Below are 26835 nucleotides of genomic sequence, written 5' to 3' on the forward strand. Positions count from 1 at the left end.
AGAACTGCTCAACAGGGGCTGCTCAGTGTGCTTGCCAACAAGGGCCTCCCCTCACAAAATCATAACCAGCTTCGCCATTGAGGATGGCTTTTCAATTTGGTCTGGGTGGTTCGCATTGTGCAGTAACAACCAAAAATGCACACCTTAAGTAGCTTCCCTCTCACATGACCTGCCTGGGCAACACAGATGAGGCACCTTTGATTACCCTTTCAAATCAGGAGTATTTTAGTTATTGAAAGTATTTTACAACTGAGTACTCATTCAATGACTTTATCCACAGCAATCCAGTAGCCACATACATAGTGCTCAGGCATGCTTGATTTGTTTTCTATATTTATCTGCAGGTATAACTGATCAGCAAGCATTCCTCTTTGAAGAAGTGGATTCAGCTGCGACATTTACTCATTTCAAATACCAAAAGTTGTCAGACTCATGTCAAGAAGGAGCTCAAATGTCACACTGTAAAGATTATGCAAAAACCAAAATGAGCAAGCTATAGAATTTAACCGTTACTGACAGACTTTGGCTAGAGAATAGAGAATCGCACTATTGGGTAAAATTTTTCAAATCTTTCTAGACTCATCTTTTGCTACTTCCCTTTACTTTGTGAAAGAACATGGCCTTATTACGGGTAAATTACTGTACAAATCTGTTCATGCTCTTTTGTTTAAATGCAACAGCATTAGTTAACTACGTAAGTCACGAATGTGGCATCTGTGGCACACAAAATGAACAACTGCTCAAAGACTGAAAAAAAAAAAAAGGGGGGGGGGGGCGCAGTGAGTACTTGGAATGACACTTCATTTCAGAGAAGCTCCTATAAACAAAGTAACTATGTGAGTTGGCTCTGGGTGGGATTCAAACCAGGGTCCTCCAGAAGGCAAGACACTAGAGCACCACAGCTCGATAATTTTATCTTATGAAGGAGTTTGGCCTCGGTCGTCGTGGGGTGCGGACGTGTTTTCTTTCGCTCCTGCGCGGCCGGGGCGGTATCGCGATTATGCCGGCCACGCGTCGCGAGCCATGGGTGTTTCGTTCGGGCGTCAAGCGCTCTGCTGCGTGGGGCCGTCGAGCGCCTGCTCCCGCTCGCCAGTAACCGCTTTACTACCACGAACATCACCCAGCAAGCTCCCCTCACTTGGGACCTCCGCGCACGACTCATCGCAGCACAGCCTCGCCTCTACGCTCCACCGCTCCCGTCGAGAACTTCTCCCGGACGCAGCATGACGCCAGGACCTGTGTTTGTGATGTGTACTGTGCTCGGTGGCCCCCAGTGACTGTGGCAACGCTTCTTTTCCTCGCGGCGCCTAAACTTTTCTCTTTACCTATCTCCTTTTTTCTCTACCCTATCCTATTTATCCCCTTCTATATTCCCCACCCCCCGGACTGGGTTGTATGCCGGTGAGCCCCCAGCTGGGCTCAATAATATCCCCAGTCCATTTCTTTTCCTTTTACATCAAACCACTACTACTACTACTACTTTATCTTATGAAGAATATGTCTTGTGAAGAATAGGTTGAGACCTTCAACTTAGAAACATGTTTCTAAGCTAAAGACATGTACTACAGCCCACAGGAGTAATTTCAACATGCTAATTAAAGAAGTAGCACTTGCGTGACTAACATAGCACGTTTCCTGTAATAGTGCTTTTTTTAAAAAGGGCAATTGGCTGGGCCTTTGAGTCGTGTAATGAAGAAAGGAAGAGAAGGACACCGAGGGAAAAGAGCAATCTTAGTATGATGAGAGGACATAGTCGCATCCCTTAGACAACAGGCTGTCCAAGCCGATAGGGGAAAGGCTCCACGTGATGCCTGCACATAAAATGGAAGCGCTACGTTCCACACTTCCGCTTCCTCTCAAATTTCATTGGTGTGGTGCTATCAACCCCCTCAACCATCTACACTAACAACAGCTGCAAAGTGTGAAGCTGCGCCCCCACCGGCGCAGCACTAAAGAGGAGCGGGAGTGATGGAACATGGCGAAGAGAGCCAAACCAGTGGCCAATCCTGCACCAAGGAACGTGAAATTGCCCACCACAAAGAAAACAGAGAGCGGAGTAGCGGACGCGGTGAAAAGGGAAAGCCAGGAGATGCAACTGCGAAGAAGCTGAAGCTACTGAGACAGACTACGAGGAGTCTGCCTTAACAGCAGATGTGAAACAACCTTGATCGTACGGCGCTGCACCAACAGATGGCTCACAAGCATTACCATGTACACGGTGAACGAAACACATGACGTCATCACGAATACAACATGGCATCGCACACAGTACCAGCAAATTCATGCTACAATTCAACACACTAATGCTGTTGCATTCCCTGCGTTATGAGGAGTGCTTCAGTGTCCTAGAATTTTTTATACTAGAAGATGTTATCATCACTAAAAGATACATCTGAATGTGCATTAACAGTTTATAGGTTGTGTACATTATTCAGCTTTTTCTTTTGCAATTTTCCCAAAATAATGATTGATTAGCATTATTTTTTGAACATAACTTGTCATGCTTTTGTGAAAAATTTATTCTTCCCAGTCTGTTACATAAAATTTACCGCTCACAATCCCAATTTTCTTTCAACACCGCAACACCTTATTTACATTCACTTGCTACTGTTCTCATGTTTTCTTGCTTTTGACCCTTATAGCCAAGACCTGACTTGCATGCTTTGAGAGAGTTACACTTACGCAAGGGTGGTTCAGAGAAGTAGGAACTTTGAAGAGACTCCTCCGCTGTTGCCCTGCAGATTTACAAAAGAAAGAAAATATAGTAAATGCTGAGGCCAGCTCACCACTCCCGCAGCTAATCATATGGGATACAATACAACAGGCTTTCAAAGGCTGAGAGAAAAAGTGGCTCAACTTCTCAAGTGAAGCACATGCCTGCGCTGTGTCCAGTGGGTACTTGTCGTCCTTTGTACAACGTTGAAGTTGACCTCACCAATTAATTCGAATTGGGGTTTCAAGCATCAAAGCTACACCAGGGCTATGAGACATGCCACAGTGGAGGGCTGCAGATTAATTTACATCACCTGGGGATCTTTAACACTTTCCTGCCCATGGGAAAAGCAGCGATTTTGTGAGGTCTAGCAAATATTTTTTCCCAGCCGCAAAAAATATGTAACACACAAGTTTATGGCATCAAAATGTAGAAGGGTAAATTTGCTTTTCAAACAAGAATAATTATGTGGGCAAAAAAAAAAAAAAAAGAGAAAAGCTGCCCAACTGAAATTTCTTGACTTACCCCCCCTTGCCCCCCCAAAAAAACAGTTAGCCTCAGTGGGTAGCGTGCCACTGGAGAAAGCAGTTCCTCGAACTTGAGAAATACAGGTTGGCCACACACGCATCACAGAAAATATTGGTTTTCTGCTCCCCTCTGCTTTGTTCGTGGCACAATTTACAGTTTAGATACATCATCCAAAAATTCATGCGCAGCGATGTCGACACCATCGCTGTATCTTCAAAGCACCTGTCACATGACTCCAGCGGCACTTTAAAAAATCGGCGCTACGCGAAAAAATGAAAGCAAAGAGGATGTAAGTGTCCCTACAACACAGTAGATGGCCCCAGCTCTCAAAGCGCACATGGAAAGCGCCCAATTCAAGTGGGAAAATGTCAAAATTTTAAATAAATAAAGCCGATAAACAATCATCGATTTGAATACCTAGGTGTGGGTAGGAAAGCGTTAACCTGAACCGAAATCTCTCTTGCACAGGTGTTTGTATTTTTCGCTTCCATCTGAAATACGTCCACTACGAATGACAATTAAAACGGTCACCTTAACCACTCAAACATTCTGGGAAGCGCCGTACTGTGTGTTCTTTTCTACATAGTCGTCTTTGTCGCGCTTCTTCCTAGGATGTATCACCAACTTGCCCAACTTTCAATTGTGTTGAACACGAACACCACAGTGGGTACCCACAAAGCACACTATCTCATACTATCTGAAGCAATATTTATTGTGTAAGGACACGAATGAAAGAGGACACTTTCATTAGATCAGCTCTCACCCCATCCTTCCTTTTAAGGGGGGACACTGCTCTTAATAATTTTGTTTTAATTTTTAAGTTAACTCTGTGAAACTTGTCAGTCTTGCTGCATTTCCCCACTGATTTCAAATATGGCATTATTTTTACATTTGGTCAATTATTTCTCGAGATAATTAGAGATAATTAGTCATTTTTGGAAGAACAATAGACAAAATAGTGTTAGTCATAGCACTGTAATCTTTACATTTTCCAACACTAGGAACACTGGGGAGTGCAATAAGAGAATCGGTTTTTTGATGCACCACTTGGAACTAATTTTACAGCTCATTAAACTTTGGTGGCACCAGTGGCAAGGAACCATTTTGAGTGCCAATTTATGAGCTGTAAAATTAGTTCCAAGCAGTGCATCAAAAAACCGATTCTCTTATAGCACTCACCAGTGTTCATAGTGTTTAAAAATGTAAAGATTACAATGCTTTGACTAACACTGTTTTTGTCTATTGTTCCTACAAAAATGACTAATTATCTCTAATTATCTCGGGAACTAATTGACCAAATTAAAAAAATAATGCCACATTTGAAATCAGTGGGGGGAAAGCAGCAAGAGTGACAAGTTTCACAGAGTTTACATAGAAATTCAAAGAAATAGTTTTAAGAGCCATGTCCCCCCTTATAAAGGAACACTGAAGTGATTAGTAAACATTGCGGAATTACTAGCACAAATTGTAGTCTGAAGTCTCTAGGCCATGTTTCAACCACCCTCACTGCGTTTACGCAACTTTAATCAGCAGAAAAATCAATTCAAAAATGCTGTCCTACTCTCTGCATCCTCCTTGCCGATTTCTTATGACGTCAAAACAAGGTGGCTTGGCTTGACTATTTCCTGTATAGCGCTCGTGCAGTAAGCATCCCCCAAATTCCCACAATATCTCATGTCTAGCAACTGCATTTCTTAGACGGAAAAGCATTCACAGATGTGTGGCCGAGCTGCTGACCGCTGTGCTAGTTCACCCAGCGTAAAAAGTGCTTTCCGCACCCTGGTTTTACGCTGCCCGATAAAAGTATTGGTTGATATTATTTCCCTGGCACCTGTATTAACTTTTCTGACTGTTCTCCCGCCTTCAACTGGCCTTAGAGTTTTCTACTGGTGTACCAGTCAGCAAAGCGTCGCATGCGCTTGTGCGGAGCGACTTGGACTTAAATGCTTGATAAAGTCTACAAACTAACAAACTAAAGGCACATTCTTCCTGGCCCAAACGTGTCGTGGCTTAGTTTCAACCGAGTGAATGAATTGTGACGATACGCCGGTGGCCGGCCGACTAAACGCTGGGCCGACCGATTCTGTCGAAGGGTCGGCGAGCCGCGCAGTAGTGCAGTCAAGCCAAGCCATCTTGTTTTGATGTCATACGAAACGTGGTCGGAAATCGATAAGGAGGATGCAGAGAGGAGGACAGCGTTTTTTAATTGATTTTTCTACTGAATAAAGTTGCGTAAACGCAGCGAGAGTAGTCAAAACATGGCCTCGAGACTCCAGACTACAATTTGCGCTATTATTCCCGCACTGTTTACAGATCACTTCAGTGTCCCTTCAAGTCTCTTTCACAAGACCACACTGTACGTGCATACCCTTTCCCAATACCCATCATGTGCTAACTACCGTCACCTATGCACCTCCATTGTTTTCTTTTTTTCAACTGATTGAAAACACAGCCACCACTGGATCTTGCCTGAAACAAAGCACTGAGTGAACCTGTCAAAGCATGTGGCCACAGCGATGCCCTTTCAGCTTTCTCCATTTCTGCGCCACATCTAGAGAGCAGGAGGACTGCTGGTTTCTCATAAACTCTTAAAAGGAAAGAAAAGGAGAGAGATGTATACCAGTATATTGTAACCAGTAACATTAACATACTTTCAACCAGTTGCTATGGTATATAAAAACACGGCAGAGAAGAGAACAATTTTAAATTATAAAATGGGCCATAGACGCAACAAGTTACTTGGCTTCACTTTACCAGCGACAAAAGGCGAAGGGGCGTGCTAGAAACAATGCTGCTTCTGGTCATGCCGTTTGCCTGTCACTCTTGTGTCATACAACATCATTATGTGTGGCAAAATGGGGGGTACTAGTCATGCCTACAGGGCTCAGAGCTCACCTTTTTTTGGGATCGTACATGAAGAGGAAGTTGAGCAGGCGGATGCCAGCTGGCGAAAGCCAGGAGAAGAAGTGCTTCAAGTTGTTGTACCTGCACATGAGAGGGGGCACGCTTAATCTGCGCCAGGCAACCATCAATGCATTGTGCCATATAACTGAAATAAATCTGCAGCCCTCTATTTTGTGAAAGTACCCATGGTCACCAACATAACTGCAGGAATAAAATTCCACATGTCTGTTATATGAAATGTTGTATTTCATGTACACCGATTTCTTCGTTCAAATGATCAATTAACGCTTTACAAATGCAGTCTTCCCAACCCCTTCCCAATGTGTGTGTGCCTTCCCAATGTGTGTGTGCAAGCTACATGGTGGGTGACAATCTGTAATTAATTAGATTTTAGGACCACGTTTAAGTGTACTTAATACAACACAACCAACTTATAATACACTCAAACCTTGTTATAGGGTAACTGGATATAACGAAGTAAATGAAATTCCCTTGAAATCTCCATAGAGAACCATGCATTTAAAACCTCGTCATAACGAAGTAAAGTTGACTTATCAATGAATATAACAAAGTGTACTAGTCCCCCTCCCCCCTTCTTTTCCCTTCGTTCCCCTGCCCCCCAAAAAAGAACTGACCACAGCGCGTGAAGTATTCCATGGAGTTCGACACTCGTTCGGCACGGATGTTTTAAAACTCCTGCCTCAACCTCATGGCCACGCACAGCCACGCCACGCACAGCCGAGCGAACCTGCCTCCTCGCTCAGCCAGCGGAGCGGAGCTACCGTAGTAGGATGGCTCGCTCAACGTCGATACCGACGCGGTCACTACGGAGGAGCCCACCAACGATGTTATTGTCGCAGATTTCAATGGACAAACCGACGCAAGCGACGACAAAGACGCCATGGTCTACCATGCACACACGTTCAACGTGCCGTCGTTTCTTCAGCGCCCATGGAGACACTGAAAACGACATCAACGCGGTGGCCACCGTTTGTCTTTCACTTGCAATGTCCAAAACAAAGAAGAATCACGGACGTTTTTCCAGCTATGTCTAGCAGACAATAAAATAGGCAGTGTGTGCATTGAGCAAGCAAAATATTTGTCTATTCAATTTCCATCACATGCGTGGTCACGTAGCGGTAGGCGGTTTCCTTCTTTGCATGCTTATGGGCCTCGTGCACTGCAGTTTCAAATAAACATGTGGCGCCACCTGGGAGCGGCGGCGGAATTTTTTCTGAAGAACAAAATAAACATATACAGCAGTTTGCTACGCGGCTTAATTTAAACAACAACCGTAAAATAAGTATACAACAATTACCGCGTTTTTTTTTTAATTCACAATTGTTTTATTAATAGGAATGTTACGCTGACGAGTTGTGTGGGAATAAAAGGTGAAATAATTTAGAAAGCGCCCCTTCTCCAATAAAACCAGACGACAGTACACGGATCAGCTGCCTGCGACACCGACGTTCACGAAGCAATAGTACCCGAAAAGAAATAGAAAAAAAAAAGATCCATAGGTGCATTTGCGTATGTGCACGCTACTTGGCATAAGACCGCTGCAAAAAAAAATGCCGTGTATCCAGTGCATATTTTTGTAGCGCCTCAAATAGCCTTTGGTGTCGTATAATCTGTGCATGCATCAGAAAATACATGGAACAACCCACGGATATGCATGCTTGAATTGTACGTAGTCATACCAGCAAAATATGAAGCTTTAAAATGAAAACAGAAACGTAAATGTTTACGCTACACAGCGACACAACAGTAAACAAACGGACACACACCAGCCACAATTCCGAGACTCGCAGACTCGCATCTACACTTTTATTGAAAGGACTCTCAAATATCTCAAACATATGTTCCTGTACAACTTGTAGTTTGCGTTTCTGCGACAGTCGGTGAAAAACGAGTTCAAGTGGGGCTTGTTGCGCAAAATATTTTTGCTGACAAAGATAACTTGCACCAGCACAACTATTCACGCTGGCATGTAGTCATGCCAGTGTAGTCACACAAACATCACGTACAACTCTGTCAGCTTTTAAACAATCTCCATTATTCAAAATTGTCTTATTTTATCAAATCAGTCGTACACAATTAAAGCTCCTGTTGTGCGATCTACCATATCTGTGCCCGTGTCTATTTCGAGCGATAAACAGGGTAAATAAACGTTCAGAGGCTTTCATGAAAGCCTCGTCTCGCACATTTACGTCCAAAATTATTCGCATATTAAGTACGCATTTATAAACCTATGAAAGCACTTCAAAAAGCATTGCGATATTTTTATGAGCCCATCCAACGAACTCATCGTAGTTTCAGCAGTTTGAGGTTGAGTTTACTCAAGCAGTTGGCATTTTCAAATACCTGCCTCTACAAACCTGAATCTTCGGGCTCTTGAAGCCGCTTATCCTTGGTGTCGCAATATACACACAAACCTTTGGCCACAATTTCGCACACACAACACATCAAATCACTTCCTGACATGTACAAGGCACAGTGGAGTGTATACACAGGAGAAATTCGCTTCTGCAAGCACCATGAAGCCGCGTAGTCTGTCTTCTCCTCACAATAAGTTGTCCACCAACTGCTTGGTTATGCCAGCAGTTCTAACCCAGCCGTTCTGATCTGAAGCTCAATAAATCAAATCCACCAAAGCGACCACACCAACCAAGGCGTTGCTGGCGTCGTTGGGAGTCCGTTATGCCGTTATTTCATGCTCTTCGGGGGCCGGCGGCCCCACAACAAATTTTCCACTGGCGGAGCGATCACACCTTCTCTCACACATACATTATCGCTTCCGGGAGGCGCTGCACACACAGACAGACACTCCTGCACTCCTCTCGTTCTCTTGGTAGCATTGCGGTCTTCTGTCTTTTTATTTTTATCTTTTATTTGGGCGGCGCTGCTGGTGTTCAGTGGAAGCCGCTGCGAAATGACAGCGTGACCGCGCGCTGCGCGGAGACAATCCCGCGCTTGTATAAAGCTGGTTTTTGTGTGATGAATCGCTTTCCTGTTGCCTTTGTGAACCATATTCTATTTAATAAAGTACCGTTTGGCTGTTCGTATCGCATGGCAACAGAATAGGGGTCATTTCTTCTTTCTCTTCTAATAATCGTAATGCGCGGAATACCATGCTCCGGACGTCGTTTGTTCACGGACTTCAGAAGTTATGCCTCCGTTGTCCGCAAGATGGCACTGATCACAGCACATCAGTGGCACCACCATACAAGCGCACGAGGCTCATAGTTGTGCACCCAAATGAGCATACCCTGCCGTAAACTACTATAATTGATATGACGAAATAATTATGGCTCCTTTTCAACTTCGTTATCATGAGGTTTGAGTGTAATACCAAAAGTATGAATACTTGATGCGATGTAACTTCCTTTTTCAGCCCTTATATACAGTGTTTATCTTAGCTGCACAAATTCTTTTACGTTAAAAGGGCGAAAGATTGATGCATCCTAATTTTTCCCCGTCTCTGCTGCCGACAATAAAAATAGCAATGACCATCCCAATAATTATCATAATCTGAAAATCGTTAATTACCTGCTCTAACTTCTGGTTTTATGGCACACATTTAAATTCATAAATTGGATCCAAACAGTAAATTTAGCCCACCTTGCGAAAATTTAGAATCTGACTTGGAGTCCCGATATGCACCACGAAGTTAGCCCTTAGATACAATAGCGTTTTAACTCATGTCACACACTTTGGGGCCCAAGTGTGTAATTTGAGGGGTGTGTAATACACCCCTCATCCTCTCTCTCTCCCCACCACCTTCCTCTCTTATTATTCCCATTAGGAATGCAATAGAGGCTTGCTCAATTCAATACAATTTTCCGTGCTCACACTGCTCCCACGCCGCCAGTTGGAGCATTTTTTCCTGCTGTTCCCGTAGCAGCGCGAGCTCTTTTGTTTTAGTGTTTGCTTTTACCTCACCTCTTTTTCGACGCAGTTTTTAACACATTTCTTTTTAGTTTCGCATTATGGAAACTGATCTCACATGTATTTTGAATTGAAGAAACGCTGCAACTTTCAGTTATGTACTTATGTTTTGCCTCACATTTGCCTAACGTTTTCTTCGTGCAGAACAATGTTGACATAGTTAATATCCCTGTGAAATGGCAAATCTAATTACATTTAGTGCGAACGACATTAGCTGTTCTAGCATTCTATATGGATTAGCTGTTCTAGCATTCTACATGGTTAGCATTCTACATGGATGGCATTCAGTGAGTAAATGAGCTCGGGAAACACATTTGCTTCAGCCTCCCCACGAAATGAGTAGCCACGACAGCAGTGGCCTAAGTAAATCAACATTTTTCATGCATGTTGTTCTAACATAGAAACAAACGAACAAAAACAAATGAAGGCAAACAACATCTTCGCAACATTCCACCATGTCTGCAGCTACCCAGATACAGGTTTGTTGCTTACCTGCCACGGCATGTGATGTCTATTTATGTCACCTAGAAGATGTTCATATTGGGGGGGCATTAACGCGCCGACGCTACACCTGGGCTATGAGGAGCGCCATAGTGGAGCACTCCAGATTAACTTTGACCACCTGGGGATATTTTACGTACACTGACACACAGTTGTTTTCATTTTTTGCCTCCATCGAATAAACGGCCATCGCCGCTGGGATTGAACCCACATATTTGGGTCAGCAGCATGTCATAGCCACTGAGCCACCGCAGCGGATGTCGCCTCAAAAAGTAATACACTTTCCTTTATTTAAAAAAAATTGATCTGTCTTATTTCCAAAAAAATTTAAAGGCATAAAAACACTCTGAATGCACTTGCACTATAATCTTTAAATTCTGCAAGTTTGCTAATCGCCACTGCTAGCATTATCAAATGGCATTTCTTTTGCCATGTAGACCCGCATGGCCAAACCGAATGTCACTAGCGGCTAATGTCATTCTCTTTAAATTACATTAGATTTGCCACGTCACAGGGGTATAAGACGTGCCACCAGTTTCAGTAGTTTGGCAAGGTCTTGCCTATATATACTCAGTGTTGAAGCAATCCACCTGTTTTGTGGCTGGGGGGCGTTTGAATCGAGTGAAGGAGGGGCAGACCAAAATTTTCACGTTTAGGTAGCCCAAAAAACCATACTGGGCCTGTTTGATTTTCCACTTCTGGCTGCCCGGGGCTGCCCGCGGGCTGCCGGAGGCGAGAGCAGGTCATTCGTTTTTCTCGGGCAGCCTAAAACGTCACTTCCGGCGGCGCCAGAACGTCTTCGATTTTTCTGGGTTGGCAACTTCTGGCTCCCCGCAAGCTGCCAGAGCCGCCCAGGCGTTCGTGGTCTGGTGGAGAGCGGGCACAGATTTGGCAGGTAGCAGACGACGCTGCTAGCAGACGACAAAAAGAGAGCGGCTCGGCGAGTTTCAAAATAAAATTGCGAATATTTTTCGTTCTTTCGGATTAGATGGTTTGGAATTTATTTATGTGATATGAAAAATCACTTTTATGCACATTTCAGTTTATTTTTCGCATTGCAACACCCGTTTTTTTTTTAACAAGAGAGTTCACATGATTCGCGCCGAAACGGTCATTTGCGGTTCGTTGTCTTACAGACAAGGAGGGCCTATTTCGGCTCGTGGGCGAGTACAGCGTCACAATTCTAGATGAAGCCATGTATGAGTTTATTACTTCAGCGAGTACATTGGTTGTCCGCGTGTTATGAATGAATGTTTTCGTTTATTCCTCCGGAAAGAAAAAAAAAAAATCTCTCCCGCAGCACTCTGGCGTGGTGGGCGCTGCCAGGAAAGCCGGCAAACACGTCGATGATCACCATGTCCGCATACGTAGATCCCCCGAAGTACGATGGAGTGAAATTTCTTGAGATTGTAGTAACTTCCTTCGGACTCCGAGGGTCTAGAAATGCGGCACCCATAAATCGCGCAGATCATGTCCGACAGTCTTCCGCTTCCTCGCCCGCTTGTTAAGCTCCAATACTGCTCAGTCGGGCCATAATATTTCCCATCCGCTGATAGAAATATACAAATCCAATGACTCGGTAGGATGCGGCGTAAACAGATCACTCGCTCACGCCGAATTCGCGATATGTACATGGTGCACGTGCACTGTGTACCGATTTACGACAGGGCAATCAGATCTGTCTTCTGGGCAGGTATTTCGGGGCGTTCTCACAGGCCTTCGGGGTGGAATTCGTAGTGTTGAAATTCGGCGACCAGGGCGGCCACTGTACGCCGCGACAGGCGAAACAGTCTCCTGAACTTGAACTCCAGGTAGGTCCACAACGTTCTCCACGTAGACGGGTACACGGTGCCGTTCTTCTTGCTGGGCCATCGCGAGGACGACGCACACATTGAAAACGTTGGCTTCGCAATTGTACTCTTCATCGTTAAGGTGAGGGCGGTCTGCAAACAACGCGTCGGGGAGAGCAACGAGCGCACTTGCGTCGTCCGACATTTTGCCGCTGAAACAGTAGCAGACGACCGAAAAAAAGTTGCTCCGCAGTGCTCGTAGCAGCTGGGATTTCTCGGCCCCGGCTTCCAGAGTATCCAGAGGCGCTTAAACAACGCAATCACGATGTAACTTCCTGCCCAAGAGCAAGCTTCTGGCAGCCCACGGGCTGCCAGAACGCCAGTAAATCAAACAGGCCCACTGTCTTTGAATAAATTTTATCACATGGCTTTTATAGTGCTTTGCACAGGGCTGCAAATGCAGAAAAAACTGCATCCAATAAAAATGGTGCTTTACTCATGCTGAATTCCAAAATTTTTGTCTTGCAAAGAGCACATCTTCCAGTATAATGGAGTTCCATTTTGTGCTATTGACAAAATGCGCATAACCTCCCTGCCAAAAAACTTATTGAATCGGTTAGGTGTAGTTTTTTCACGTTAATTTCTAAGCAGTATTTCAATTTACACACTTTAAAGGGGTTATGAAAAAAAGAGACAAGTAGGCTTCGTTGAAAAGACTGCCTTATACCAATAACAATAATACCAACCTTATTGTAGACATAAGACAAATCTAGACATTAGGAAAAGCATATGAAGCAGCGGTCACTCACCAGCCACTTACTAGAAAGGTCTATATGATGTCACAGGGCCCTGTTTGTGCTATTGGCACCCGCCCATTAAAGCTGCCACTAAGAAGCATGACTGTGCAATCATAGTAAGGCCTCTAGCTTTATTTGATCGCACCATTTCAATGCTAACATGAACACATTGATAACTGTTTTTAGTGTTCCCTCAATTGCATCACCGCTGATGTCGTATCGTGCAAAAAAGGTTTTTATTTATTCATTTATTTATTTATTTACAGAATACTGCAGGCCCATTTAAGGGCCCCAGCAGGAGGGGCAAGAATATAACACTGCACACAACTGTAAATCAGCAAGAACAATAAAAAGATACAAAAAGATACATCATGGGTCATGGTTCAACACGATCAAGTGCTTCTACAGAGCCGGTTAATGACTGAGGTAGGCAGTTCCAGTCGTTTATGGTTCAAGGAAAGTACGAGTATTTGAAAATGTTTGTTCTGGCGAAATACGGCGTAAATGAATGAGTCTGCCGATGCCGGGTTTGTCTTGTCGTAAGCGGTTTTAGGTACAAATCACGGTTTACTGACAGCTTGTTGTTATTCAAAAGAAAAAGAAATTTGGGTCTGTGAATTTTCCGACGTTTTTCAAGTGTGGGTATACTGTTTTCTTTCATAAGGTTTGTGGGGGAATCAGATCTTTGGTACTTGGAGTAAATAAAACGGACCGCTTTGCGTTGGATTTGTTCAAGAGCCTCGATATTTCTTTTTGTGTATGGGTCCCAGACGATTGATGCATATTCCAACGAGGGTCGTATAACAGTCATGTATGTTAGTTTTTTAACAGTAGAAAGAGCATACTTCAGTTTGTGCCTTAAAAAACCAAGTTTACGGAAAGAGGACGCACAAACGTTAGAGATGTGCTTATTCCAGCTGAGGTTGTTGGTTAGAGTGACACCAAGGTACTTATACTCAACAACCTCAGCTAGTGTCTGGGTACCACATTGATATGTAAATGGTGAAATAGTTTTTTTGTTGCTTACTCGCATAAATACGGTTTTGTCTGTGTTTAACCTCATCTTCCATTGCTCGCACCACGCAAAGATATTATGGAGGTTAGTGTTTAGCAAGAGCTGGTCGTCATGGGAAGTGATTTCATTAAACAGCACACAATCATCAGCAAACAGTCTGATCTGAACCAGCGCGGAAACACTATGAACAATGTCATTAATATAAATTAAAAATAATAACGGCCCAAGAACACTCCCTTGGGGAACCCCAGAAGTTACAGGGAGCGGGTCAGAGCAATTGCCGGCAATGTTTTCAGATATTGCTTGCATTTTTTTTGGTAAAAAAAAAAAAAAAAAGTTCTTCAGGGCTGAAATGGAGTTGAGCATGCTAGTTCTTTCAAATTAAATAGAGTTGTATTTTGTCTTCATGGCCCTATTAGCCGTTTCAATGCACCCACGGACAAAAAAAAAAAAAGCGCTATCAAGCCTGTGTCACCCTTTGAAAGACACTACAGTGAACTGGTTAATACCCCTGCTACACTAGCGTCCGACTGTCATTTAAACCAAATGTCATTTGACTCAAATGCAAAGTAGTGCTGTTCCACTGGGTTTTGAAAAGCCATTCGGCTCAAATGACATTCGAGCCAAATGAGCTCCCAGAGAGACATTTGGGACTCTCAAATGCTATTTCTAGCACTCTCGCGCACAGCATTCAAGGCAGCATAAACAAATACGTTACTGGTGTACTTAAAACAAACAAAATATTCTTATTGTGGGACTTTGTTTTCTTCTCATTCACTTAAATCATGATATCAAAATGTAATAATTCCATACTTTTAGCGCCAGTGCAAGCAAGCGACAAACCAGTGTGGCCAGACAGCACAAAACAGCACAAAAAAACCTCGATTGCGATCCAGAATTAAGCAAAAACCATGTCAAAGTTACGTTATTTATAATTTTATATCATTTTAATGCTAAAGAGTGCTGCTAAATTTGATCGTCCCATTATTGTGTAAAAACATAACTCCACAGTGGCAGCACTATGCAGCATGGCGAGCGATTTTTAAAGCTTTTAAATGCCATCAAAATTGTAGTGGAGCACGGCAGATTCTGAATGGCATTCGAAGCCCCTTATTTGAGTCAAATGACATTCGGTTTGAATGACATTCGGTTTGAATGACATTCAGACGCCAGTGTAGCAGGGGTATAACACCTTCCTGCCCACGCCTATTCAAATCTACAATACACTATCGACGCTTTCAAGTTCAAATTTTGACAGTTCCGCATTCGAATTTGGAACTTCCCGAGTGCGCTCTGAGAGCTGGCTCCACCTACTGAGTAGTAAAGACACTTAGATCCTCTTTTTTGTTTTTTCTGTGCGCCGCGCGGCGCAATTTTGCAAAGGCGCAATTTTCCAAAACCCCGCCGGTGTCATGCGACGGGTGCTCGGATGATACCGATACGGCGTTGACATCGCGCACTACGGCACCGCATTTGTGATTTGGACGATTCTACACACTACTTTTAGGGGCGAAGCACCTTAGGGGCTCGGCCTGTTGCCGTCTTAAATCATCGTTGCCTCATATTGTCGTCGCATGTAGTCATGGTACTAAAACACTGCGACACTCGCTTTCCAATGCCTCGCACTAGAACGCTTCGTGCTTCAAAGACACGAGACTTTTACAGCTAAGCTGTATACCTCTACCCCCCAACGGTTTCATCTCTGTGGACATCTTTTCATCTCTGTGGGCCATGTGGCAAGAGGCATGTGGCATGTGGACTTACAATCTTTACATGGCACGTGGCATGTAGACTTACAAGAGCCATGTGGCATGTGGACTTACAATGTTTGAATACACTTTTACTCTGTATGCTTCGCCCCTCCCCAGGTTTCACGCTAATAGGGATGGCCGGAATTTTTTGGCGATATTACCAGCACTGACTCCGAGGACAGCTTTTCGTCATCGGATTTCAGCACCGAAAGCGACAGTGCACCAAACCGGCCCAGAACCTGATACCCCTATTCAATGCAAGCCCCAAAAAATGCAAAAGTATCGAAACTGTGAATTGTGCTACGAACAAAAAAGAGTGGAGCAGCAAATCAATGTTTTCTGCGATGCATGTGTGGCCACCCTATGTTTTGAGAAACTGCTTGGCAGTGTCATGAAACCCACTAGTGCTAACATTTTTTTTGTACGTAAAGAACTTTCACAGTTAGGTGTTTGATATTTGCAGGAGTTTTGCACTGATAGTATACGTACAAAATGTATATCTTAAATTTTTTTTGTATTTTTTCTCTGTGGAGTGACGACGACGTTTTTTGCTGTTTTTGTGTATGTTTGTCCCACAACTTTTCTGTACAGCTTTTTTTTTCTTTTTTCAAATAAAACTTCTGTTTGAAACAATCCCCACTGCAAAGGAAATTTACTCTTCTACAATTCAATATGACACACTTATATGTTGCACATTTTTTATGACCAGGAAAAAATTGTTTGCTAGATTACCCAAGATAACCGCTTTTCCTATGGGCAGAAAGTGCTGAAGAGCCATACAGAACTTGTTTTTGTTCTTTCACAGTCTCATTGCTCTAGCACAAGCCTACTTTAGTGGAAAAGGGAATCCATATTTCTAACAAGCACTATGAATGATTTTTTACAATAACATTTGTTAGGATCATGCAACTCCAATGAATGGCTTGATTATATAAAACAGTTAATATAGTTCAATAAAGGTATGCATATTGGCAAAAGCTTACGGTTGCTGCTTGAGGGTGAAATTCTCCAGTGCTGGGAGCTTTGAATAGCCCTAGAAGCAGGGAAAGAAATATTGCCATTTACTTTCTTTTAACAGTGAGCAAAATCCTTGCTTTCTGCTACTCAAGTATATTAAAGCTCTTGTACAGCTTAACTAAGAGCACACACAATGCTTCCAATGCACAGATTGCAAAAAGCAGTAAAACCTACAAGAATCCAAACACTTCTAAATTGAAGTTCTTGACACACAGAAGTTTTCGCTCACCACCTGACACCTACTGCCACAACTAGTTGGCTGTTGAAAATCTGGCACTGGTTTGATTTTCCGTTAGTATAATGCTACTTAAATTAAAAACCTACTAGAATGCATGCTGTTGAAAGAACATCTCGTTGAGACATGACCACCTTATTTCATGTGGCAGAATGAAAATGGACAGCAAGCAATATGCTGAGGCAACACCAAAAGCAGGGACAAGCTTGTGCATCTGCAATGTGAAAAGCATCTGTGCCTGCGGTTAAAGGTTGTCAGCTCATTCTAGTAATAATACAATTTTAGAAATAAATATAATATAGACAGCTCAGTCCTGATATTGTGAAGTACATCTTAAGCTGACTTCCCCAAAATACTATGACAAAGTCTATCCCTTCAGCAGGCGGGCAGTCATACTGCACTAGCACCAGAAAGCATTATTTTTTTTTTTTCCATACAAAAGGCTCAGGAACTCTGGGAGCAGGGGCAGGTCAGGAAAGAGGCGATGACCTGTGTTCCCTGCTCTATCTTAGCACCCTCTCCCAACCTGGTCTGCACACACACAGCACAATTTAGGCCCCTGAACCACCTCTGGCAGCCAGCCTTGCTTTACCCAAGCAGATGGTTTTCGCCTTTTGTCGTTTAAAGAACCGATTAAAGTAATTTAAGGTGACAGACCACTTCTGTTAGTAAGAAGTTTCAAAGCCCACCAGATGGAACCAAGTCCACTGCTTTCTTTGAACAGGTGCCACCTGAATGAAACAGCAAAGTATGCATGTATACCTCTCACACCATGACCTGAAGGGAAGCCTTGTGCAAAGCCTTTGCTTATCAAAGTCTAACTGCGCAACGAGGATTACTGAATTCGCTAAGAAGACGGAGACCACACGACTGCGTCGGTCCTTCTGCATACAATCATCGCGGGCCCTGGCTCAGCTCAGCCTGCCCCTAGCAAGGGGGAAGCACGCAAGCACCGAGTTGCCAAGGAACGCCCTCACGCACGGGCCAGATCATGTCGTTGGGTGTGCCCAGCAGGTCAATGATCAGCTCCAGTTGATGAATCTCGGTGCGCCCTGGCAGCAGTGGCTTGTGCAGCAGCAACTCTCCCAGGACGCAGCCAGCAGCCCTGGTGGAGACAACACCGCATCAACGCCTTGCCTGCCACCACAGCAGGGCAGCCTATTGCGGCTCAGCCATACCAGATGTCAATGGCTGTAGTCTGAGTCTTGGCTTGCAGCAGCAGCTCTGGGGCACGATACCTGCACAAGAAACCGTGCCTGTTATTAGTACACACACAACACATGCAGTAGCGCAAGTAATGAGACAAAGTTACTCTGGAATTCAGATTAGGTATAGCACACTGAAGCTACAAATGCATTTTGAGGTGCAGAGTTCTAGCGAGCTCCGCATTACTTTATGCTACCTAGGATTCAATGCCAACGGGAATTACTCATGTTTCGCCCCAACCATCCCACCCGAGGTATAGTCATGGCGGAATACAACATTCGGAAAAGAAACTATTCTTGCTTGTGCATGATGAAACATTAAAATTGAACAACAGTGACTACCTAGATAAGTAGTTGCCGTGAGTTCTTTCCTGACCACACGTGTTTCAGGGGGCTGTGCAAAGGTATCATACATTGTACTGTTGAGAGACAATTAAAAAAAACGATTACGACCATTAAAGTCTGCCTTGTGTAGCAAAAGTATGCAGAACACCAGAATAACCCAGAACATATTACTTTGCTAGTTCTGAAGAAATTCGAATTCTAAAATAATTTAAATAAAATCAAACTATTGTTACCTACTTTTTTAAATTAAAAACTCCTTTAAAAGTGTTGGACATATATTCCGTCACCAAAATTTTCACAAACTAGCTAGTTCAAATAAAGAATTGTCTTCCCTTGTTCACTGTTCAATGCAAAGTGTTCAAGGCTGGATACACAGCAGTTTTAATACATGCTACCTTATTTTGCCTGCAAGGGGTAGCATTTCTTAAAATGCAGCAAGATTACTTAGAGAACTCTGATTGATTGATTGATTGTAGGGTTTAACGCACCGACGCAACGCAGGCGATGAGGCGCGTCGTAGTGGAGGGCTCCGGATTAATTTTGACCACCTGGGGATCTTTACCGTGTGCCGAAAGCTCGTACACACGGGCGTTTTTGCTTTTCGCCTCCATCAGAAAAGCGGCCGCCGCGGCCGGGAATCGAACCCGCGACCTCAAGCTCAGCAGCCCAACGCCTTAGCCACTGAGCCACGCGCGGGTGAGAACTCAGACCCTAATCTTTCTGGGAACTAGAGAGACAATCATTTCCCACCCCGTCTCCAGGTTTTTCCTCCTCCCAACATTCAAGGGGAAACTGACCCTAGGAGTCTGCACACAGTACAGTCAAACCCGTTTATAGCGAATTGCAATATGCACCGCGATTAGTTCGATATATCCAATAGTTTGATATAGCCGAACCCACCTATAACGAACTTATCGTTACAAGTTACATTTTACAAGTTACATTTTATATACATCTAATACTCAGGCGTTCTACCGCGTGCTACAACCTACCCCCACCCGGGAACACAGTTCCTGTACTATATCTCGAGGTTTACAACATGCGGAGTTATCTACCTCCGGCCCCAGTGAGTGCGCCTTATTATCACTGTTCAAATGTCAAACCTCACGCGCAGATTCAAAGGGGATCAGATAACAGGCCTTGCTTCATGTCCTGTAAACGGCAGTGTTTTAGCAAACGCATAGTGGCATTCCACAAAAAACGACGTGTTTGTTTGCATTTTTTCAATCGAACTTGTGCCTGTGCGATGCTGAACATTGTCTTGTCTTCGCCCGTCATAGGGTTGCAAGAGTCAATGAACTTACGGCGTAGACTACGTAACTAGAGCGTGTTAGAAGGCATGATTAATGTTGGACCATCCCCCGTAAGCAAAACCCCAAAGTTCACAGGCGAAAATGAGTAATTACCTCTCAACAAAAGCGACCCGAATTAAAAAGTGAGGGCAAAGCGTCCAAGAAGCGGTTTGTTCAATACATGCCACTTTGAAAAGTTGCGGGCAGCAAAGCCAGGATCGTCAAAAATGGGCAACTATATTTACCTGCAATAAACTACGTTTCTTGTGAATATTCTATCTGTTAGCGATAAGCCCCAAAAATATTTCCTTTTGAGTCATTTTTCACTGACTGTGGTGCAGCGGCCAACACCGGCAGACAAAATTGTGAAAATGCGAAACAAAGTAATGCAGAGAAAAGGTGGGAGAAGGCACTTAGAGCCTGCAGCTTTATCGCTAAGCCAAAGCCAACTTTCATAGCTGCTCATACCCTTGATGAAACGAACAATAAACGCCTTGATGAGACCCCAAACACAATGTTTCAGCCAAGTTTTCGGGCACAGGGCATCACGGCGGTCGTATCTCGCGGCTCAGCTGTGGTGCTGCGGCGCAGGACGGTGCTGAAAAACGAGTTGGTGCAACAGGGGCGGTTCGGTGCAGGATGGCGCAGGTAAACATGTTTGGCACTCAATGGCGCAAATGGCGCAGCTGTTCCACCCCTGCTTACGCCTTGCTTCTACATGGAATTCAGAATGACCCCGGTAGTTGTGTGTAAAATGAGGGACAATGCATAATAAGCACAGGATGCACAATCACAGTTACAAGGCATAAACTTGATGTTGGTACTATATTTTCGGAAAAACTTGTGTCAAAATACACCAGAGAATATCACTGAAAATGCACCACATCAAAAGGGGAAAAAAAAAAAAAAAAAAAAAAAGAGTCGAGTTCACAGTAAGAAAACTCCAGGTTATAATTCAAACAGCTCCTGCTGCACAATGACGACCATGCTGCCCAACGCAATAAAAGGAAGAAATGGGCATAGTGAATGTCTTTGTTCAAAGCAGAAAATTGGCTTGGTTACCAACTAAGTAATTAAACTACATTTTTCTTATAATGAAATCCAAAATAATTTTGTAAAAAAAATAATGAGGCAAAACAAATTATGTATTATAATAGGTATTAAAGGTGGACATAGGTCTTAAAACAATTGCTTTTAATTGTTATGTAAACTCTGTGAAACTTGTCAGTCTTGCTGCTTTTTTTCCCACTGATTTCAAACATCCCATTATTTTTTCATACAGTCAATTAGTTCCCAAGATAATTAGCAATAATTAACCTTTTTGAAGAAATACAGTACAAAACATCGCTAGTCATAAAACTCTAGTCTTCTTATTTTGTAATAATATGAACCCTGGTGAATGCTAGGAAGTGGCTTTTTGATGCACCACTTGGAACTAATTTTACAGCTCATTAAACTTGGTGGCATCAATGGCAAGGAACCATTTTGAATGCCCATTTCAAATGCATAAAAAAACTGCTTCCTATATTGCATTCACCAGGGATCACAGTATTAGAAAACATGAAGACTACAGTTTTATGATTAACACTGTTTCGTCTATTGTTCCTCCAAAAATGGCTAATTATCACTAAACTAACTGACTGACTCAAAAGATAACGGTATATTTGGAATCAGTGAGAAAAAACCAGCAAGACTGAAAAGTTTCACAGAGTTTACTTAAAAATTAAAAGAAATTGTTTTAAGACCCCCCTAAGAGGAATGGTAAGCCTATTAAAAGCAAGAAATGCAACACTGCAAACTATTTCTGATGTCCTACGGCTACTTTAGGGGGGGGGGGGGGGTGCATTAGAAAAGAATGTCTCAATGTGTCTTAATTGAAGCTCTGTTTGGTTAACTGGCCAGAACTAGCCGCAACAGCATCCTAAATAATGAAGTGCATTACTGGGGCCAAAAAGAATGGCTCATAGGCACACCCCTGCTACCTTATATTAAAACAGAGATGATGCCAAGTACATGCCAATTTACGTCATTCAGGTACTGCACAAACTTACGTACACGAGGGAACAGCAGCATGGTAAATATGCACGACAACTGCTCACAGTACAAAGAAGTTAATACACACGCTAAGTAAAAAACACCCGTCACATCCTTCCAGCGATAAAATTTGTGGTTTAATCCACTCAGTTTTCATTACACCACCACGGTGGGTTTTACTCTGTCAAACGATTATACTCACCACAGAGTGACCACACGTGGTGTCATGGGCTTCACAGGCAGACCGTACTTCCTTGCAAGTCCAAAATCAGCTTTGGCAGAGAAGAATTGATAAAATGGGTGAGGAGCAGAAAAAAGCATCCGAACAAACCAAAATAACAACCTTAAAGAATGATGCCAGAGGAAAATCTTCCCAAAATTTCAGGCAAATTACGCCACGGGATCTCAATAGCAAATAAAATAATGGGCAAGGAAGCTGAACACAAAATGCTGATGTTTTGTCTCGCATAGTAATTGAAATCAGCTGGCCCAGCTTTGCATTCTAACCCCTGATGAATGGGGCTAACACCTGATGAATGGGGCACAGTGTTTCACAGGTACATGAACAAAAAAGACTTAGTAGTGTTAGTGTTATGTGCAGCTTCGTTGTGCTTCGTGACACATTTTTTATCAGGAGAGAGAGAGAGAGAAACAAGGAAAGCCTAAAAGTTACACCACAAAATTAACTTTGGGGGCAGATTTCCCTAAATTTGGCACGGGTACACCTTTCCTGAATGTAATAAAATTGCAGCACGTCAGACTACAATGTGCAGCATAAACTTTTTGAAGATGAAATTGCCCGCACACATTTGAAGATAGCTGTCGTGCACAGATACATCAAAAGTCCCAAAACACAAGTATTCTTGCTTTAGCGAAACATTCTAATATCATCAGCGTGTCCTTTTCCTTACCAAGCATTTATACAATAAAGAAATCCTTGAAATTCTTGGAGCAGTCAGAACCTCTCGCTTTTCCTAACAATCACAACGCTGCAGGGATCCACTGCAGAACAAGCTACAAAAATAAAGCATACAAGTGCAACACGTTTTTTCCCATTCTTGTTTGCACTGATATTTACTAAAATACTGCAATTTGTAAAATTCGAAGGGGCGCGCAAGCATCAAGGGTTTGTTCTAGTCTTTGATAGGAACACCATACGTCATTTAGAGCGGAACAGCCATATGAAAACCCCCCAAAAAAGCTACCTCATGTTGAAATTTACTCAGCTTCTTTCTGTATGAGCAATGACGTGCCAATGAATCAATAAGGCTCGGTGAGTTAGACTGCATGCTAGGTAAATAAAAATAACGGGCCCGTGCAATCTAAAACCATATAACTGCTTCAAGCCTCCACGTAGACAACAATGCATGCCCATCACGAAAGGCTTACAGATATAAATTACATTCTCAACTCCCTGTAATAACTATAAATTCACAATGCTGTCTTGTAGCTGTGCAATTAATACTGTCATGAAAGTAATAGAAATAATTTATTTCTACAACTTTCCTCATTAAAATGCAAAATTAAAAAAAAAGAATTACAACAAAAAAATAAACATTTTTCAATTCCTTCTCCATTATCATAACAAAGAAGTAAAGGCCATCAAAGCTCAAGAAAAAGACCACAAAAGGAAAGCAATTGTGCAAGATGCCGGCTCACCGATTTTTAGACAGCCCTTGTCAGTCAGCAAGAGGTTTGACACCTTTAAGTCCCTGGAACATGGTGAGTGGCCACCAATAAAGAACATGTCAGTGAACGTCACGATCTCCCACTGCAAATGCAGCCACACCTAGCAGCAGAGATCAAGCAAGATTTGCCATTATTAATCGAAGTAAAATGTTTGTGACTGCACTGACCCATGTTAGAGCCCTATGTTTCCATAGTCAGATAAAGGGATTTTTTTCCCCCACAGCTTTTATTTAAGGCACGAAAAATCGGAAACCTCCAAATTTTTTACGCTTGTTAATTAACTGTAAGAAATCCCAGTGAAATGCGAAAATACAGCGATGACCAGAAATCACAGTGAAACATAAAAACTAGAGTGGCAGTCATGTAGAAAATCGTTGCTTTACTTAGCCCAATACTTGCGATTCATTACTGTAATAGAGAGTATATTTTTTTTAGCAGCCCCAGGTTTAAAAATATTACAAGTTTTCGTCACAAGCACAACGTTTCCGCATGTGTCATAGGTGCAACATACATGCTTAATAAATACCCACCACAATAATTAGCCCAATTAATTACTATTCTAACTGGCTTTCTTAGTGAAATGAATAAAACCAAATCCTCCTCAAGAATGCACATGCGCTGTTGTTCACACCGAAAAAAGATAACTTTTTATGCTGGATAGGACGTCCATACTATTCAGCCTCATAGATGGTTAAAACCAAACTTCAATCTATTATGCAAGCCTACCACACCATTCAAAAGCCTGTATAGTGTTGTGTAGAATCAGCCGGTTACAGAGACATGATTGGCAGGACTGAGGGAGGTTGGAAAAATTGGAATGGCAATCGGCGTAAAAGAGCGCACACTGACGTCAGAACACGGTTTGTTCTTTGAACATGCCACTACCACAACATGCGTCTTTGCCACAAGACCATTCATGCACCTTCGAGAAGTGAATTCTGTAGGGGTGAGCAGCTTATTTGCAGGCCACAGTTGACCGCACAAGAATGCCCCCAGACTCACCACCATGGTAACTACAAGGCGCCCAAGTCTAATGCACATACATACGTGCACATATGAATGTATAATTTCTGCTCGGAGCCAGGCAGAAATAAATTACACAAGAAAAAATTGCCACACCACTAGCTGATAACACGTGTCGTGCTACCAGAGTGAACAAGTGCTCAGCGCATGTACAGAACAACACTGGTATAACAGAGGTTTCGGTTTCATTTCCTACACACAGCATGAAAGAGCTGAACATAGCTGCAACCTTCCTCTCCTCTTTTAAATTAATGGCCAATGAGGCAGAATCACCCTGTATACACTAAGCCTGGCGCACTTACAGAATTTCATTCACTACAGCTGGGTCACATGAATGGCCTTCCTTTGCCCAAATGCTGCAAGGGCCGCGTGTCTCCGTTCGTAATAGATTAGCGAGCGTTCATTATAAGCGGGCTCCATGGTAGTGACAAAATGTTCATGCTATTACATGCTGAAAGTAAAGCAAAATAAAAGTAATACCTGTGAACAATGAAGTTTTTGTGCAGGTACTGAAGGCCTTTGAACAGTTGCATCATGATGCATTTCACCTAGGATTAAATATAAAAGGACAATGACATCGTGGTAAATTTTAGTCATCAACAATTTTTTGGTCATCAACAACCGTCACCGGCCACTGCCAGGTGACGGCACTGGTATCTTCGGCTGTGCGCTCCGTGGTTCGTAATTGAATTGTCCATGACTGTACAGGAGAGGACAAGTCAAAGCAGTGCATATCTCAGACACAACACTCAAAGGCAAACCTGCTGTCAGAACCTCTGGGACACTTTTTCAGTAGCTGAAACATTTTTTAAACATGGGGAATAAACGACAAGTTTAGGGAACTCCCAAGGTAGAATAAGGTTGTTTTTTTGTTGTTGTTGTTTAACCTCAAATTTACAGAGAAAGCATCAAAGCTTTCCTTTGTAGCTGTATGGCTATATTTCAGGTGAATGTCAAATCTTCAATTTGCATGGTTTACTAAATTAGACACCCATGAAATAAATGGAAAAAAAATGCTCAAAAGATATCGCCCTTTTCCATGCATTCATGAAGGTCAAGGCACACTTGACTTGCGTGTCATTAGAGTTGCTGTGTCGCTGCTACTGGTCAGCTTCGTTCTAACTGTAGCCATAGAAGCATGCAAAGGCCACTTTAAAAAGAAGTGCCACAAAAGCAAAGCAGAGCTTTTTAAAAAAAATTTTACCATCTTCCCGTAGGGGAACCCTGAGTAGTATGCGAAGCAGCCATGGGGTCGACTCAAGTTCCCATTAGTTTTCAGTTCGATCGCGGCGTGATAGATTCTTTGGTTGGCCAATCCCTAGGGGCATCCTGCCACCATCATCATCAGCGGTGCCTGGCCAGGCATGCGCAGTGGGTGTGCGGACGGCGGACGACGACAACGACTAGGGAGGGAGGGACACAGCCCCGAGCATGAGATGCTTCGTATCTAATCCAATCCCTAGGGGCATCCTGCCACGATCATCACCAGCGGTGCCTGGCCAGGCATGCGCAGTGGTGGTGTGGTACTCAGGGTTCCCCTACGGGAAGATGACGACGGTGGTTGAACACGAAGCTATCTCGTGATGGATTCTTTGGTTGGCCAATCCCTAGGGGCATCCTGCTACAATCATCATCAGCGGTGCCTGGCCAGGCATGCGTAGTGGGTGTGCGGACGGCAGACAACAACGACAAGGGAGGGAGGGACAGCCCCGAGCATGAGATGCTTCGCATCAAAAAATGCATCTGCTACTGGGAGTAAATAGCAAAGTGTGGTCTGTGCTGGCAATGGCTACTGCTTTCACAGAACTTCCAGGCATGAAGAAAAGAGGGAAACCATTAGGTCAGCCCTGCTGCGACCAGGGTCAGGAGATACCCAAATGATCCTAGTGGAACGGCGTAACATGGCTATGTACAATGCAGGGAATGAAAAGCAGACTAAGTCTCTTCACGACCTCATGGGGTGCGAGGTATGCGGGACTAAGGGCCCTTGCGTGACAACCTCACAGCAGCAAGCTATCACTGCACCACCGCTCAACATCACATGGGCC

At 43.4% G+C, this 26835-nt stretch overlaps 1 protein-coding gene across 4 annotated transcripts in view; it reads right to left on the reverse strand.

The window, feature by feature from the left end:
• Cdc2rk (cyclin-dependent kinase 10) overlaps positions 1–26835 on the reverse strand; it is a 57413-nt gene that overhangs the window by 18957 nt on the left and 11621 nt on the right. For 3 of the 4 annotated variants that reach the window (XM_077686763.1, XM_077686761.1, XM_077686762.1), the window contains exons 6-13: positions 25268–25335; positions 23735–23787; positions 22278–22347; positions 18378–18437; positions 18181–18304; positions 16931–16980; positions 6137–6226; positions 2683–2735 (exon numbers count right to left, since the gene is read on the reverse strand). In XM_077686763.1, the coding sequence (XP_077542889.1) occupies positions 2683–2735; positions 6137–6226; positions 16931–16980; positions 18181–18304; positions 18378–18437; positions 22278–22347; positions 23735–23787; positions 25268–25335 (568 nt within the window). Of the gene's footprint in view, positions 1–2682; positions 2738–6136; positions 6227–16930; positions 16981–18180; positions 18305–18377; positions 18438–22277; positions 22348–23734; positions 23788–25267; positions 25336–26835 lie in introns of all 4 variants that reach the window. The other variant, XR_013319569.1, reaches the window with a different exon arrangement.

This window comes from Haemaphysalis longicornis, unplaced genomic scaffold (genome assembly GCF_048455015.1).
Source record: "Haemaphysalis longicornis isolate Haplotype H1 unplaced genomic scaffold, Haemaphysalis longicornis Haplotype H1 scaffold_1, whole genome shotgun sequence".
Classification (NCBI taxonomy): domain Eukaryota; kingdom Metazoa; phylum Arthropoda; class Arachnida; order Ixodida; family Ixodidae; genus Haemaphysalis; species Haemaphysalis longicornis.